At 36.4% G+C, this 16055-nt stretch overlaps 1 protein-coding gene across 3 annotated transcripts in view; it reads left to right on the top strand.

Annotated features, from left to right (window-relative positions):
* The window catches only part of NBEA (neurobeachin), a 547470-nt gene that overhangs the window by 74271 nt on the left and 457144 nt on the right, over nucleotides 1–16055 (top strand). For all 3 annotated transcript variants that reach the window (XM_073229196.1, XM_073229216.1, XM_073229206.1), the window contains exons 3-4: nucleotides 2750–2850; nucleotides 3094–3189. In XM_073229196.1, the coding sequence (XP_073085297.1) occupies nucleotides 2750–2850; nucleotides 3094–3189 (197 nt within the window). The remainder of the gene's footprint in view (nucleotides 1–2749; nucleotides 2851–3093; nucleotides 3190–16055) is intronic.

A 16055-nucleotide genomic window follows, 5' to 3' on the forward strand; every position in this document is an offset into this window, starting at 1 on the left:
CTATTTGAAAGATAGTCCCAGAGCAAGTTATTCCCAGAAAATAAGTTTAGAGTTTGAAATGTTGATTCTCTTAAGCTGTGAATCTTCAGCATAAGTCTTTTTCTTTTTTTTTGGCCCCTCCCCACTACCCCCAGTGTAAGTTTTTTGTGACAAAAAGATTTTCATAATTCTAAAAGAGCTAATATAACTCCTCACCATAACATATCTCATCATTAAAAGTAGATCACATACCAGAGAATCCTCTATAATTTTTTGATTTATGCATTAAATTATTTTTAATATTAGTAGAACAAAATACTGAACAAGTAAGAATGGAATGAAGAATAGATTAAGCATAAATGCTTTTAAAATTTAATAGTTAAAAAGTTTTTTTCTTATAGAGGATATTAAAACTATTTCTAATTATTTTCAGTGTGACATCTGTCTCTAATTAGAATGTTTTAGCATTCTGTACATTTGTTGCTTATGGTTAATTTTGTGAAAAATGAGGTTCAAACTTAAAACTTATTAATGAAAATACAGTAGCAATTCTATGAATTCTATCATTGTTTAACAGGAGTTTATTTGTATAAACTTACATGTACACATGTTGTATAGAACATCATGAGATCTTTAAATCCTCCTGTTTGGGTTGAAGCCTTGATTTTTTTTTTTTAATAAAGTGGCTGTCACTTTATAGAGTGCACTTTGGAAAATGAGCCTCAGTTGTAGACACAGAACTTGACTGATACATAATTCATGAGCATTATAAAGTAATAGGAAGTGGGATAGTACCATGAAGTTCATATTTTTGCATTTTCTATTATACAAAGCTCCTTAATTCTCTTATCCTTTCTTCTCAATAATATTCTAATAACATAACTTTCACTTTTTGTTATTTCAAGCCTTGAATAGGGTCAGAAAACACTTCTACTTTACTTTCAGTAGAGAAATTAAAATTTGGGTATCATACTAATGAAGCATTACCGAATTTTCACTCTGAGTATTTTCTGGCATATTAAGTTCAAGGAGGTACTTTTCATTTAGTAATGTGAAGGTATCACTATAAAGTGGGTTAAATATCTTTAGTAATATATTGGTAAGAGATTGATAAGAAAAGTCCTACTATTTTTTCTCCTTTAAAAAACTTATTGTAAAGAAATGAAGTCGTGATATAATAAAAATAAATAGAATTGCTTGGTTATAAGTATAATAAATAAGAATTTTTAATGATTGATTAAATATGGATTTAATCAATCATTTTTTGTGACATACACAGGAGATGAGATAAATGTTTGGAAATAGAAGTTCAATTTTTAAAAAAGTATTTATAGGTAAACTTTTAAGAAATCATCTGTGAAATTTGCCATAGAAGCTAATTGTTTAAAACCTCCATATTAAGGGTTTTTTAAAGTGCTTGATTTTTATATAGAATTTTTCGTCGATCTTCTGACTAGTATATAGTAACTATAAACTTTTTTATATTTGAATGATGGGTCGAACATTTTGTTTTATTAATGATCTTTCTAAAAAAATTGGCATATCCAGGGATACAATTTTATCATGGAATTGCTTACTTATTGTGGAATTAGGTAAATCAGTCTATTTATTTCTAAAGATTTATTTATTTATAAAGATTATCATTAAATTTCTATTTTGAAATATATCATAAATAAAATATTTTCAATGTCTCAAATTCTAGCTATTAATCTATAATACTGGATAATATATATCACATATCAATAACTAATTATTTCAACTTACCGTAACCTAACTTTTTATTTACTTGGTGATACATTCCTTAGAATGTACCTATGTATTGGTTATAATAACTTGTGTAGTATCTTTAATTCTTAGGAAGTGCTTTAGAAATCAAGAAGCTGAAGTATAAGGGAAGAATGATTGGTACAGATACTAACAATGTCTAGAGAAAGCAATTAGGGACAAGAGATGAAATGCACAATCTTTCTTACTGTTTGGTGAGCTGGTGTGTCTCTCATATGCACCTACACCCATTAACGTAATTGCTATCAGTAGCAATGGGTTTAAATATTTCTACTTAGACAAGTCATGGGTAAGAGTAAGGGCTCGGCAGCCAGACTGCCTAGGTTCCAGTCCTACCCTTCCTTCCTAGAGTGAATGACGTCTTTGGCTATGCGGTTGAGTTATCTGTGCTTCACCTCCCGCAGTTATAGAATGGGATAAAACAGGAACTTCTTAGTCTTGATGTGAGACTATGTGAAGTTAATACATGTAAACCACTTGTTATATCGCCAGGCAAGGAGTACACGCTCAAAATTGTTGTTAATGGGCCAAGGAATATTTGAAGAATATTTTATTAAAAACAGATAATTCTAAAATAAAATATATTTCATTTGAAAATAACCAATTTATAATGTTAAATGAGTGTACCTTTCCATAATTGTGCCTACGTTCCCTGGATACAGCAGATTTCTGTGTGTATATGTGCCTGCGTGTGTGTATTCTGGGAAGTCCTAAAATCTATTTTATATGTATTGGCTGAGAAAACTTAATTGGAATGGTAAAACTAATAGGGAAAAATCCTAAACGTCAAATGTATTTTTTTGGTTATCTGATGACTTAAAAATTGTCAATTGGAATGGTTACTCATGAGGACATTTAGCTACATTAGACATATATACGTAGGTAGAAATGACAATTGATAACTTATGTTCTTTTGAAAAGTATATTACCTTGACAGATGGCAGCTCATGACTAAAGATCAGAATAACTCTATTTTCCTTTGAAGATCTCCTAGTTGATATGTTGGGGGTTCTTGCCAGCTACAGCATCACTGTCAAGGAGTTGAAGCTTTTGTTCAGCATGCTTCGAGGAGAAAGTGGGATCTGGGTAAGCTTGCGGTCAGGGGAAAGTATTCAGTATCAGGGCATTAATACTTAATGTGTTCAACAATTTGTCTCTAGAGAGCTATAAACTTGAATTTATAATGGAAATTGTTCCTTTTAAGGAGTTCTAGTAAGTGTTTTAAAATTAATTTTCTCTCTAGTTAGAAAACAATCCCATGGCTAATGTGATATATTAGGTATTTGTGCTGAATTTGTACAACGCCGTTTCTTTTTCTTGTTTCCCCAGCCAAGACATGCAGTAAAATTATTATCAGTTCTAAATCAGATGCCACAAAGACATGGTCCTGATACTTTTTTCAATTTCCCTGGTTGTAGTGCTGCGGTAAGTTTTAAATACATATGCTTATTTTTATTTATCTATGTATAAGTCCACTCTATTAAGGTATAATTTACATACAGTAAGATTCTCCAGTTTAAAAGTACCATTGGTGAGTCTTGACTAGTTCAGTGACCACCACCACAGCCATGATTTAGAACGGTTTCATCACTGCCCCCAATTCCCTTGTGTCTCTTTAAAGCCAAATCTGTCTCCCTCTCCCCATCTTTTGCAACCTCTGATTTATTTTGTGTTTGTATAATTTTGCCTTTCTAGGATTTCATATAAATAAAATCGTATGGTATATAGTCTTTTCTGTCAGGCTTTTCACTTACTATAATGCTTTTGAAATTGCCCATGTGGTAGCTTATCACTAGTTTATTGTGTTCCTTTATATTCTAGGTAGTATTACATTTTATGGATATACCACAGTTTATTTATCTATCCTCTCATTGATGCGTATGTGGGTTTTCAGTTTTTGACTATTGTAAATAAAGCTGCTAAGAGCATTTGAAGATCAGCCCTCTGTGGCATGTTTTCTTCTCTTTGGAGTAAATACATAAGAGATGGATTGATGGTTTTTATGCCAAGTATGTGTTTCATTTCATGATAAACATGCAAATTGCTTCCCATAGGCAAAAATTTTGCATTTTCATCTGCAGTATATGAAAATCCCAGTTGATCTGCATCCTGGACCTTGTCTGTCTTTTGATTTGAGGCATTTAAATGGTTGTGTACCTCATTCTAGTATTGATTTTGTATCTTCCTCATAACGGATGATGATACTGAATTTTTTTCATGTGTTTATTGGCCACTTTTACATCTTTTTCTAATGTTTCTCTTCAAATCTTCTGTTAAAAATTTGCTTGTCTTGTCATAATAAGAGTTCATTATATATTTGGAATATAACTTTTCAGATACGTATTTGTCAAACATTTTCTACCAATCTGTGTATTTTCTTAACGGTATTTCTTGAAGTATCTTAAGTTTTAGTTTCGATGAAGTCTAATTAAAATTTCCTTCTTTTATGGCATATGTTCTTATAATCTAAGATAGCGGTATAAACCAAGGTCATAACATTTTTTTCCTCTTACACCTTCTAAACATTCTGTTGTAGTAGCTCGTAAGCTTAGATCTGTATTCCCTGTTGTGCGAGGGAGCTGGAGGCTGACTTCTGCATGTGCGCATCGCTCTGCCTCGTCTGCTGCAGGACCCTGTGTGGAAGAGACGTCTTGCGCCTTGCATTGTCTTGCTGCTCCCCGTGGAAGCTGGCTGGCTGTGTTTCTGTGGATCTGCTCTGAGCTTTGCCCTGTATTTCTGTCTTCAAGCCGGTATCACATTGTCTTTACTATTGTTGCCAAAAGGCAAAGAAGGCACCCAAGCTCAGTGGTCCAGGCAGGCTTATCGCTAAGCCTGAGAGCTCAGGACCTCTGATCTGGCGAGCAGAGCCAAGGCCTCTCGTACAGGCTAGGAGGCTTGTGATCGCATCTTTTCGGTGGGGCGTTTGGTGGGCTTTTGAGGGGGCAGGTCGGGGAAGGGCGAGCCTGTGGCTTGGTGATGTGTCCTCCTGAAAACGGGGGTGGCCTGAGTAAGATGAAAGCTCAGTCCCTCTGAGATGGCCGTGGGCTCATTCAAAATGGCAGTGCTCCGGTCTGCGCTGCCAGCGCATAGACTAGTTCTTGAACTCATGTAGTGTAAATACTACAACGTTTTTCTTCATTTTGAAAATAATTTTGGCTGTTCTAGATGCATTTCCATATACATTATGAATAAACTTGTCAAATTTTATGAAAAGCCTCTTGAGATTTGGACTGTAGTGTGTTAAATCTTTAGAACAAAATGAAGAGAAATTATTGAATCTTGCAGTTTGTGAATACAGCCTCTCTCTCCCTTTATTTTTCTTTGATTTTTCAGTATTTTATAGTTTCCAATGAGTATTAAGCATCTTTTGTTATGTTTATTCATAAATATTCCATATTGTTTTTGCTAGAATATAGAAATGCCATTGTATTTTTTTTTTGAGAGGGCATCTCTCATATTGATTGATCATATGGTTGTTAACAACAATAAAATTCTGTATAGGGGACTCAATGCACAATCATTAATCAACCCCATGCCTAATTCTCAACAGTCTCCAATCTTCTGAAACATAACAAACAAGTTCTTACATGGTGAACGAATTCTTACATAGTGAATAAGTTCTTACATGGTGAACAGTGCAAGGGCAGTCATCACAGAAACCTAAGGTTTTGATCATGCATTATGAACTATAAACAATCAGGTCAATTATGATTATTCGTTTGATTTTTATACTTGATTTCTTTGTGAACCCCACATTTCTCCCTTATTATTATTCTGATTCTTATCATTATTATTATTTTTAATAAAATGTTGAAGTGGTAGGTAGATGCAAGATAAAGGTAGAAAAGATAGTTTAGTGCTGTAAGAAGGCAAATGTAGATGATCAGGTGTGTGCATGTAGACTATGTGCTAATCCAAGCTAGACAAGGGCAACAAAACATCCACGGATGCAGAAGATTTCTCTCAAAACAGGGGGGGTGAGGTTCTGAGCCTCACCTCTGTTGATTACCAATTTCTCACCTGATGGCCCCCCTGCGACTGTGCCTGTCTTAGGTTGTTCCTCCCTTGAGGAATCTTACCCGTCTCTGGCTAACCAGTCATCTTCCGGGGCCATACAGGAGATGTAAAGTTGGTAAGTGAGAGAGAAGCAATATTGTTTGAAAAGGTTAGCTTTTTACTTTTTTGCAGATTTATGCCCTGTGGCTTCTATGCCCAGCATTTGTCTTGAGGTATCTTTACCACTTGGAAGAATTATGATACTCGGTAATTTCGATATGAGGCACGAATTCTACTTAGGGGTTGTAATTACGAAGGAAGAAGAGAAGCTATAGAAGTAGCAGACGGAAGAAAATATGGGAAAATTGATTATTTCTTTGACATATCTTCTTGTAGTGTAACATAAGCTTGTATAGGTTTTAAATTACTAAGTAAATTGTGTGCACACATTAACATAATAGGAATACAGCTGCATAACCAAAGCAGACCTACAATTACCAGCCATATCCAGTGAAACCAAGAAAACCAGTTAGGCACCTTAGGCATTTGTGAAAACTTATCAATGATATTATGGATATTGTCTAACTGAATTTGAATATTTTGGGAAAAATCAGACAAATTAAAACAACACATTCCTGAGAACTGTTCACATCCCATATGTTCTTTTAACAATAGATAGTCTGTAGTTGTAAGATTTTGGAGCACTGCAACTGGCACTTCTCCTAATTCTTGGTTGAGTTCTGACAGTATAGATCCAGTCAAATTAGTTGTTTTACTGTATGCACAGGCCAGCTTAGATATCTCCTCCTTCATTCCAATGGCAAGTCCAGGAACCGGTGGGATGAATGTAGCTACAACTGCAACAGCGCCACGATCTTTGTTGAAGTTTTTTGATGATCATCTTCTGGAATGACTCTTCCAGAGAATGTTGATGTTGGAAGTTCTTCATAGTGTATCTTAATTCGTTTTCTGGGTAGCCAAATTAGGCTTTGATCCTCTGTATAAACACAAACAAACCCTTTGCTCACACTTTGATATGCCCTTTATACCATTGTGAAGAACTTATTGGAGATCATCACACAGGAACTGCCTTTTTTTTTTTTAAGAGATAGGAATATTATCAGAAAAATGTACTTCCATAGCTGATCATCTGACACCCTTTAAATGATCAAAATTAAGGATATTTAAAGCATGCATTAATCGGTGATTTGCAGTTAGTTTTATCCTATCAGGGAGTAATCCCCCTTTTCTTTCTTTCTTTTTTTCTTTTTTTTTTTGTTATCAATCTACAATTACATGAAGAATATTATGTTTACTAGGCTCTCCCCTATAACAGGTCCCCCCCCCACAAACCCCCTTACAGTCACTGTCCATCAGCATAGCAAAATGTTGTAGAATTACTACTTGTATTCTCTGTGTTGTACAGCCCTCCCCTTTCTCCCACCCCCCCATTACGCATGCTAATGTTAATACCCCTCTTCTTCTTACCCCCCTTATCCCTCCCTACCCACCCATCCTCCCCAGCAAATTTTCCTTTGGTACCTGTTAGTCCATTCTTGGGTTCTGTGATTCTGCTGCTGTTTTGTTCCTACAGTTTTTCCTTTGTTCTTATACTCCACAGATGAGTGAAATCATTTGGTATTTCTCTTTCTCCGCTTGGCTTATTTCACTGAGCATAATACCCTCTAGCTCCATCCATGTTGTTGCAAATGGTAGGATTTGTTTTCTTCTTATGGCTGAGTAATATTCCATTGTGTATATATACCACATCTTCTTTATCCATTCATCTACTGATGGACACTTAGGTTGCTTCCAATTCTTGGCTATTGTAAATAGTGCTGTGATAAACATAGGGGTGCATCTGTCTTTTTCAAACTTGAGTGCTGCATTCTTAGGGTAAATTCCTAGGAGTGGAATTCCTGGGTCAAATGGTAAGTCTATTTTGAGCATTTTGAGGAACCTCCATACTGCTTTCCACAATGGTTGAACTAATTTACATTCCCACCAGCAGTGTAGGAGGGTTCCCTTTTCTGCACATCCTTGCCAACATTTGTTGTTGTTTGTCTTTTGGATGGTAGCTATCCTTACTGGTGTGAGGTGATACCTCATTGTGCTTTTTAATTTGCATTTCTCTGATAATTAGCGATGTGGAGCATCTTTTCATGTGTTTGTTGGCCATCTGTATTTATTTTTTGGAGAATTGTCTGTTCAATTCCTCTGCCTATATTTTATTTGGATTATTTGTTTTTTGTTTGTTGAGGTGGGTGAGCTCTTTATGTAATTTGGACGTCAAACCTTTATTGGATCTGTCATTTACAAATATATTGTCCCATACTGTAGTTTACCTTTTTATTCTACTGATGGTGTCTTTTGCTGTACAGAAGCTTTTCAGCTTAATATAGTCCCACTTGTTTATTTTGCTGTTGTTTTCCTTGCCCGGGGAGATATGTTCAAGAAGAGATCACTCATGTTTATGTCTAAGAGGTTTTTGCCTATGTTTTATTCTAAGAGTTTTATGGTTTTGTGACTTGCATTCAGGTCTTTGATCCATTTTGAATTTACTTTTGTGTATGGGGTTAGACAATGGTCCAGTTTCATTCTCCTACATGTAGCTGTCCAGTTTTGCCAGCACCATCTGTTGAAGAGACTGTCATTTTGCTATTGTATGTCCATGGCTCCTTTATCAAATATTAATTGACCATATATGTTTGGGTTAATGTCTGGAGTCTCTAATCTGTTCCACTGGTTTGTGGCTCTGTTCTTGTGCCAGTACCAAATTGTCTTGATTACTATGGCTTTGTAGTAGAGCTTGAAGTTGGGGATTGAGATCCCACCTACTTTATTCTTCTTTCTCAGGATTGCTTTGGCTATTCAGGGTCTTTGGTGTTTCCATATGAATTTTTGAATTATTTGTTCCAATTCATTGAAGAATGTTGCTGGTAATTTGAGAGGGATTGCATCAAATCTGTATATTGCTTTGGGCAGGAAGGCCATTTTGATGATATTACTTCTTCCTAGCCATGAGCATGGGATGAGTTTCCATTTGTTAGTGTCCCCTTTAATTTCTCTTAAGAGTGACTTTTAGTTTTCAGGGTATAGGTCTTTCATTTCTTTGGTTAGATTTATTCCTAGGTATTTTATTCTTTTTGATGCAATTGTGAATGGAGTTGTTTTCCTGATTTCTCTTTCTATTGGTTCATTGTTAGTGTATAGGAAAGCCACAGATTTCTGTGTGTTAATTTTGTATCCTGCAACTTTGCGTATTCCGATATCAGTTCTAGTAGTTTTGGGGTGGAGTCTTTAGGGTTTTTAATGTACAGTATCATGTCATCTGCAAATAGTGACAGTTTAACTTCTTCTTTACCAATCTGGATTCCTTGTATTTCTTTGTTATGTCTGATTGCCATGGCTAGGACCTCCAGTACTATGTTAAATAACCGTGGGGAGAGTGGGCATCCCTGCCTTGTTCCCGATCTCAGAGGAAAAACTTTCAGCTTCTCGCTGTTCAGTATAATGTTGGATGTGGGTTTATCATATATGGTCTTTATTATGTTGAGGTACTTGCCCTCTATTCCCATTTTGCTGAGAGTTTTTATCATGAATGGATGTTGAATTTTGTCAAATGCTTTTTCAGCATCTATGGAGATGATCATGTGGTTTTTGTCTTTCTTTTTGTTGATGTGGTGGATGATGTTGATGGATTTTCGAATGTTGTACCATCCTTGCATCCCTGGGATGAATCCCACTTGGTCATGTGTTTGATCCTTTTGATATACTGTTGAATTCTGTTTGCTAATATTTTATTGAGTATTTTTGCATCTACATTCATCAGGGATATTGGTCTGTAATTTTCTTTTTTGGTGGGGTCTTTGCCTGATTTTGGTATTAGGGCGATGTTGGCTTCATAGAATGAATTTGGGAGTATTCCCTCCTGTTCTATTTTTTGGAGCACTTTAAGGAGAATGGGTATTATGTCTTCACTGTGTGTCTGATAAAATTCCGAGGTAAATCCGTCCTGCCCCGGGGTTTTGTTCTTGGGTACTTTTTTGATTACCATTTCAATTTCTTTGTTTATAATTGGTTTGTTTAACTTTTGTGTTTCTTCCTTGGTCAGTCTTGGGAGGTTGTATTTTTCTAGGAGGTTGTCCATTTCTTCTTGGTTTTCCAGCTTGTTGGCATATAGGTTTTCATAGTAGTCTTTAATAATTCTTTGTATTTCTATGGGGTCTGTCATGATTTTTCCATTCTCATTTCTGATTCTGTTGATTTGTGTTGATCCTCTTTTTCTCTTAATAAGTTTGGCTAGAGGCTTATCTATTTTGTTTATTTTCTCAAAGAACCAGCTCTTGGTTCATTGATTTTTGCTATTGTTTTATTCTTTTCAATTTTGTTTATTTCTTCTCTGATCTTTATTATGTCCCTCCTTCTGCTGACTTTAGGCCTCATTTGTTCTTCTTTTTCCAGTTTCGATAGTTGTGATGTTAGACTATTCATTTGGGATTGTTCTTCCTTCTTCAGGTATGCCTGGATCGCTATATACTTTCCTCTTAAGACTGCTTTCGCTGCGTCCCACAGAAGTTGGGGCTTTGTGTTGTTGTTGTCATTTGTTTCCATATATTCCTTGTTCTCTATTTTAATTTGTTCTTTGATTCATTGATTATTTAGGAGCATGTTGTTAAGCTTCCATGTGTTTGTGAGCCTTTTTGTTTTCTTTGTAGAATTTATTTCTAGTTTTATACCTTTGTGGTCTGAAAAATTGGTTCGTAGAATTTCAATATTTTGGAATCTACTGAGGCTCTTTTTGTGGGCTAGTATGTGGTCTATTCTGGAGAATGTTCCATGTGCACTTGAGAAGAATGTATACCCTGTTGCTTTTGGATGTAGAGTTCTATAGATGTCTATTAGGTCCATCTGTTCTAGTGTGTTGTTCAGTGCCTGTGTGTCCTTACTTATTTTCTGCCTGGTGGATCTATCCTTTGGGTTGAGTGGTGTTTTGAAGTCTCCTAAAATGAATGCATTGCAGTCTATTTCCCTCTTTAGTTCTGTTAGTATTTGTTTCACAAATGCTGGTGCTCCTGTGTTGGGTGCATATATATTTAGAATGGTTATATCCTCTTGTTGGACTGAGCCCTTTATCGTTATGTAGTGTCCTTCTTTATCTCTTGTTACTTTCTTTGTTTTGAAGTCTATTTTGTCTGATATTAGTACTGCAACCCCTGCTTTCTTCTCACTGTTGTTTGCCTGAAATATGTTTTTCCATCCCTTGACTTTTAGTCTGTGCATGTCTTTGGGTTTGAGGCCAGTTTCTTGTAAGCAGCATATAGATGGGTCTTGCTTTTTTATCCATTCTGTTACTCTGTGTCTTTTGATTGGTGCATTAAGTCCATTTACATTTAGTGTGACTATTGAGAGATATGTACTTATTGCCATTGCAGGCTTTAGATTCGTGGTTACCAAAGGTTCAAGGTTAGCCTCTTTAGTATCTTACTGCCTAACTTAGCTTGCTTATTGAGCTGTTATGTACACTGTCTGGAGATTCTTTTCTTCTCTTTCTTCTTATTCCTTCTCCTCTATATATTGGTTGTTTTATTCTGTGCTCTTTCCTGTTTCCTTTAACTGTTTTTAGTGGGTAGTTGATTTTATTTTTTTGCCTTTAGTTAGTATTTGGTTGGTCTGCTTTCTTTGTTGTGATTTTATTTTCTCTGGTGACATCTATTTAGTTTTAGGAGTGCTCCCGTCTAGAACAGTCCCTCTAAAATTCCCTGTAGAGGTGGTTTGTGGGAGGCAAATTCCCTCAGCTTTTGCTTGTCTGGAATTGTTTAATCTCTCCATCATATTTAAATGATAATCATGCTGGATACAGTATCCTTGGTTCAAGGCCCTTCTGTTTCATTGTGTTAAATATATCATGCCATTCTCTTCTGGCCTGTAAGGTTTTTGTCGAGAAATCTGATGATAGCCTGATGGGTTTTCCTTTATAGGTGACCTTTTTCTCTCTAGCTGCCTTTAAAACTCTTTCCTTGTCCTTGATCTTTGCAATTTTAATTTTGTGTCTTGGTGTTGTCCTCCTTGGGTCCTTTCTGTTGGGGGTTCTGTGTATTTCCGTGTTCTGTTCGATTATTTCCTCCCTCAGTTTGGGGAAGTTTTCAGCAAATATTTCTTCAAAGACACTTTCTATCCCTTTTTCTCTCTCTTCTTCTTCTGGTACCCCTATAATATGGGTATTGTTCCTTTTGGATTGGTCACACAGTTCTCTTAATATTGTTTTATTCCTGGAGATCCTTTTATCTCTCTCTATGTCAGCTTCCATACGTTCCTGTTCTCTGGTTTCTATTCCATCAATGGCCTCTTGCATCTTATCCATTCTGCTTATAAATCCTTCCAGAGTTTGTTTTACTTCTGTGATCTCCTTCCTGACATCTGTGATCTCCCTCCGGAGTTCATCCCTTAGCTCTTGCATATTTCTCTGCATCTCCGTCAGCATGTTTATGATTTTTATTTTGAATTCTTTTTCAGGAAGACTGGTTAGGTCTGTTTCCTTCTCTGGTGTTGTCTCTGTGATCTTGGTTTGCTTGTAATTTTGCCTTTTCATGGTGATAGAGATAGTGTGCAGAGCTGGTACAAGTGACAGCTGGAAGAGCTTCCCTTCTGGTTGGTTTGTGGCCTTCCTCTCCTGGGAGAACAGCGTCCTCTAGTGGCTTGTGCTGGGCAGCTGCGCGCAGACAGGACTTCTGCTTCCTGCCTGTCTGCAGTGGAGTTTATCTCCGCTATTGCTGTGGGTGTGGCCCGGCTCCGGCTGCTGCTCTGAAATGGTGGAGCCGCTTTGGAGGGGGAACGGCCTGGAGGCTATTTATCTCTGTGAGGGGCCCCCGTGCTCCCTGCTGCCCAGGGGGTTAGAGTGCCCAGAGATCCCCAGAATCCCTGCTGCTGTAGTAAGTGTTTCAGGACGTTTCTGTCCAGTTTTGGGGTCCCTGTCCCTTTAAGAGTTCCAGAAAGCACTCGAAAAAAAAAAAATCCGCTCGCTTTCCTTTGTCCCTGGGCTCTGGCCTCAGGGACCTGCTCACCGGTCCTGCTGCCCTGTTTCCCTAGTATCTAGGACCCCATGCATGCACTGTGCCTGCGCTCTGGTGCGGATGGCTGGGGCTGGGTGTTCAGCAGTCCTGGGCTCCCTCTCCCTCCCGCTCTGACTCCTCTCCTCCCGCCGGGAGCTGTGGGGAGGTGCCTCGTGTCCCTCCGGGCCGAGGCTTGTATCTTACCCCCTTTGCGAGGCGCTGTGTTCTCGCGGGTGTGGATGTGGTCTGGGTGTTGTCCTGTGTCCTCTGGTCTCTATTCTAGGAAGAGTTGTCTTTGTTATATTTTCATAAATGTATGTGGTTTTGGGGGGAGATTTCCGCTGCTCTACTCATGCCACCACCTTCCAGTGTATTTTTTTTTCGTATATTGAGTTTATATGCTGAAACCTTGTTAAACTCATGTACTAGTCCTAGCAGTTTTTTAGTAGATGCTTTGCAATAAGGTAATAATTTTATCAGTGAATAAAACCAGTCTTATTTCTTACTTTATAATCAGCATGTCCTTTTATTTCATTTTATCGCCTTAATGCACTGACTAGGACCTCAGTAACATTCTTGACTCGTTCTCAGTCTTAGGGAAAGCGCTACGTATTTCCAATACATACCATTAAGTATGCTACTATTGTTATGTTCTAAGACATGTTTTTTATCATGTTGAGGAAATTCATTTCTGTTTCTATTACTGGGAGTTTTTGAAATCATCAATATGTTGATGTCAGTGTTGAAATTTTTCAAATGCTTTTTCTGATTTTATTGAAATGATCCTCTGATTTTTCCTGCTTATCTTCATTATGTGGTGAATTAACAATGATTGATATTTCAGTGTTAAACTAATCTTTGTATTCTTGATATAAAAACGATTTGATCATTGCGTATAAAGATTTTCATGTAATGCTGGATTTAATTTGCTAACATTGCTAAGAAGTTTGGCAACTGTCTTTATGAATGGTTTGGCAGCTTATTTTTCCTTTCTTCTAATATCTTTCTCTGGTTTTGGTGTTAGGATAGTTCTCACAAAATGATTTGGGAAGTATTTGTTTCTCTCTGTTGAAGAGTTCATGTAGAATTGATATTACTTATTCTTAAATGTGTGCTTATTACTTACTCTTAAATTACTTATCCTAGAATTTACTATTGAACTCGTCTGGGCTTGGGATTTTGTTTGTAGGAAGATTTTAAACTACGAAGTTAATTTCTTTAATAGATATCAGGAGGTTTTCTATTTTGTTTTGGGTAAGCTTTGGTAGTTTGTGTCTTTCAATTAATTTGTCCAGTTAACCTAAGTTGTTGAATATATTGGCATTAAATTTTTCATCATATCCCTTTATTATCCTTTTGATATCTGTAGGATATGTGGTGATGCCTCCTTTTATCCTTTGTATTGTTTTTTTCTTCCCTGATCAGCCTGTCTGGAAGTTTATCCATTTTGTTGTTCTTTTGAAAGAACTAGCTTTCTCAGCCTGTGTGATTGCACCATTTTATCTATATGGTAGGATTATTAGAGAGAATATATAAATTTTGGTCAGAAGCTTTAGTTTTGATTTTGGTTTCCTCTATGTCATTACTGTGGAGGACCATTCCCTGAAAGTTTCGTTGGCTTACTTCCATGTAAAATATTAGTACTTTACCATGGACAAGTATTATTGTGGCTCTGTAATGAAATGATATACCATTTAAGCACTATATAGTCTCTTTGGTTATTATTAGTACTTAGACGTCCTTGAAATCTCCCATTTCATAAACCATTCCCTTAATTTTATATTTCTCCATTTATATTTTGTTATTAACGTTTTTTTTTAAGTTACAGATTCTATCAACTGTGAAGCAAAAATAGGAAAGTTAAAATCAGTTTCCAGATGGAAGTTACACTGCATATTCAGATTGTTAGGGTAGAACATGTGTATTGTTGTACTTAGCAGAGAAAACATCGTCAAGGTTTCTAAGAGGGAAGAGTGTGTGTGTGTGGGGGGGTATTTAATACATTTTACAAAACTATTGATCTGGCATCTGGTAGATCTCAGTCTAAGGGGTGGAACAATAGCAAAGTGTATTGAAAGGATTTTAAGCAATTTGCTATATCTTTTGTAGAATTAACAAAATTTAACTAAAACAGTGTTCAAACTCTGTTTTAATAAATCGCCTGAATTGCCTCGGTAGGGTTGCAACTCATCCTATTTTTAGTCATTTGACCACCAATGACCTGAAAACTGTAAATATTTTCCATCCACATGTAAAACTGATATTTTTATACACATACAGGTAATTTTATTTATATGTTGTTAGTAGTTTATTTTTTAACCGTTTTTGTTCAGGGGATTTTAATGGACTTAATACTGTCTCTCCCGCTTTCCTAGTTTTCCTTGTATCACACATTTTCACTAAGGGTGGCTTGGATCCAGAATATATTCAAGGTAGAAGAGGTAGCAGGGAAGGAACTATGACTTTTACAGCTATTATTTCATTTGAGTCATACAAGATACGCAAAATAAATGGTAGTATCATTGCTGCATCAGCTGAGGAAAGAAGCTCAACAATGTCACATTGTCTAGGGTCATAAACCAGAGTCACAACCTGCACCAAAATTTGCCTGAGTCCATTTTTTTTTGTTTTTTTTTTCTTTTTGATAACCAGATTGGCTTATTTCCAGGCATGTTCCTTCTGCTGAAAAGTTCAGATAGGAGAGGGTTTTAAAATCCTACTGTTACATTGTATTTGATAGTCTGCTTCTGGTCGAGCATGAACCAATGGCCTTTTAGTAACAAAAGGTTACATATGCTTTAGACATAGTTTTGGATCATAGTGCCTTTGGGTGATGAAGATTATGACACTGCTTGCTTTTCCCTCTGGAATAACAGTATATATTAGGCCCTCTGAATTCTGTTTTATATTGTATGGGTGTCATTCTATGAGCTATGCTTCCTCCATATGAGCAGTTTGGAAACATCTACTCATTCAGAGAGTTAATTTAATTTTAAAGGTGAATCATGTAAAGATAAATGACAGATGTAAAATGGCATTTTGTGTGCTTTGTGAACTTTGTGGATAAACTATTTAGATTTGCCTTCATGATATAATCTATTTCACGAATTTGCCTAATTTAGGAAACTGGACTTTTCTATTCACTGAAATAGTTTATTGAAAGCATCCCATCTTATTTACAGTAGACAAGAGCATAGATTTTTGGAGTCAGCTAGACCAGGAGACAGTGAGGGGTATAGGTTT

Source organism: Manis javanica, chromosome 1 (assembly GCF_040802235.1).
Source record: "Manis javanica isolate MJ-LG chromosome 1, MJ_LKY, whole genome shotgun sequence".
In the NCBI taxonomy this organism is placed as follows: domain Eukaryota; kingdom Metazoa; phylum Chordata; class Mammalia; order Pholidota; family Manidae; genus Manis; species Manis javanica.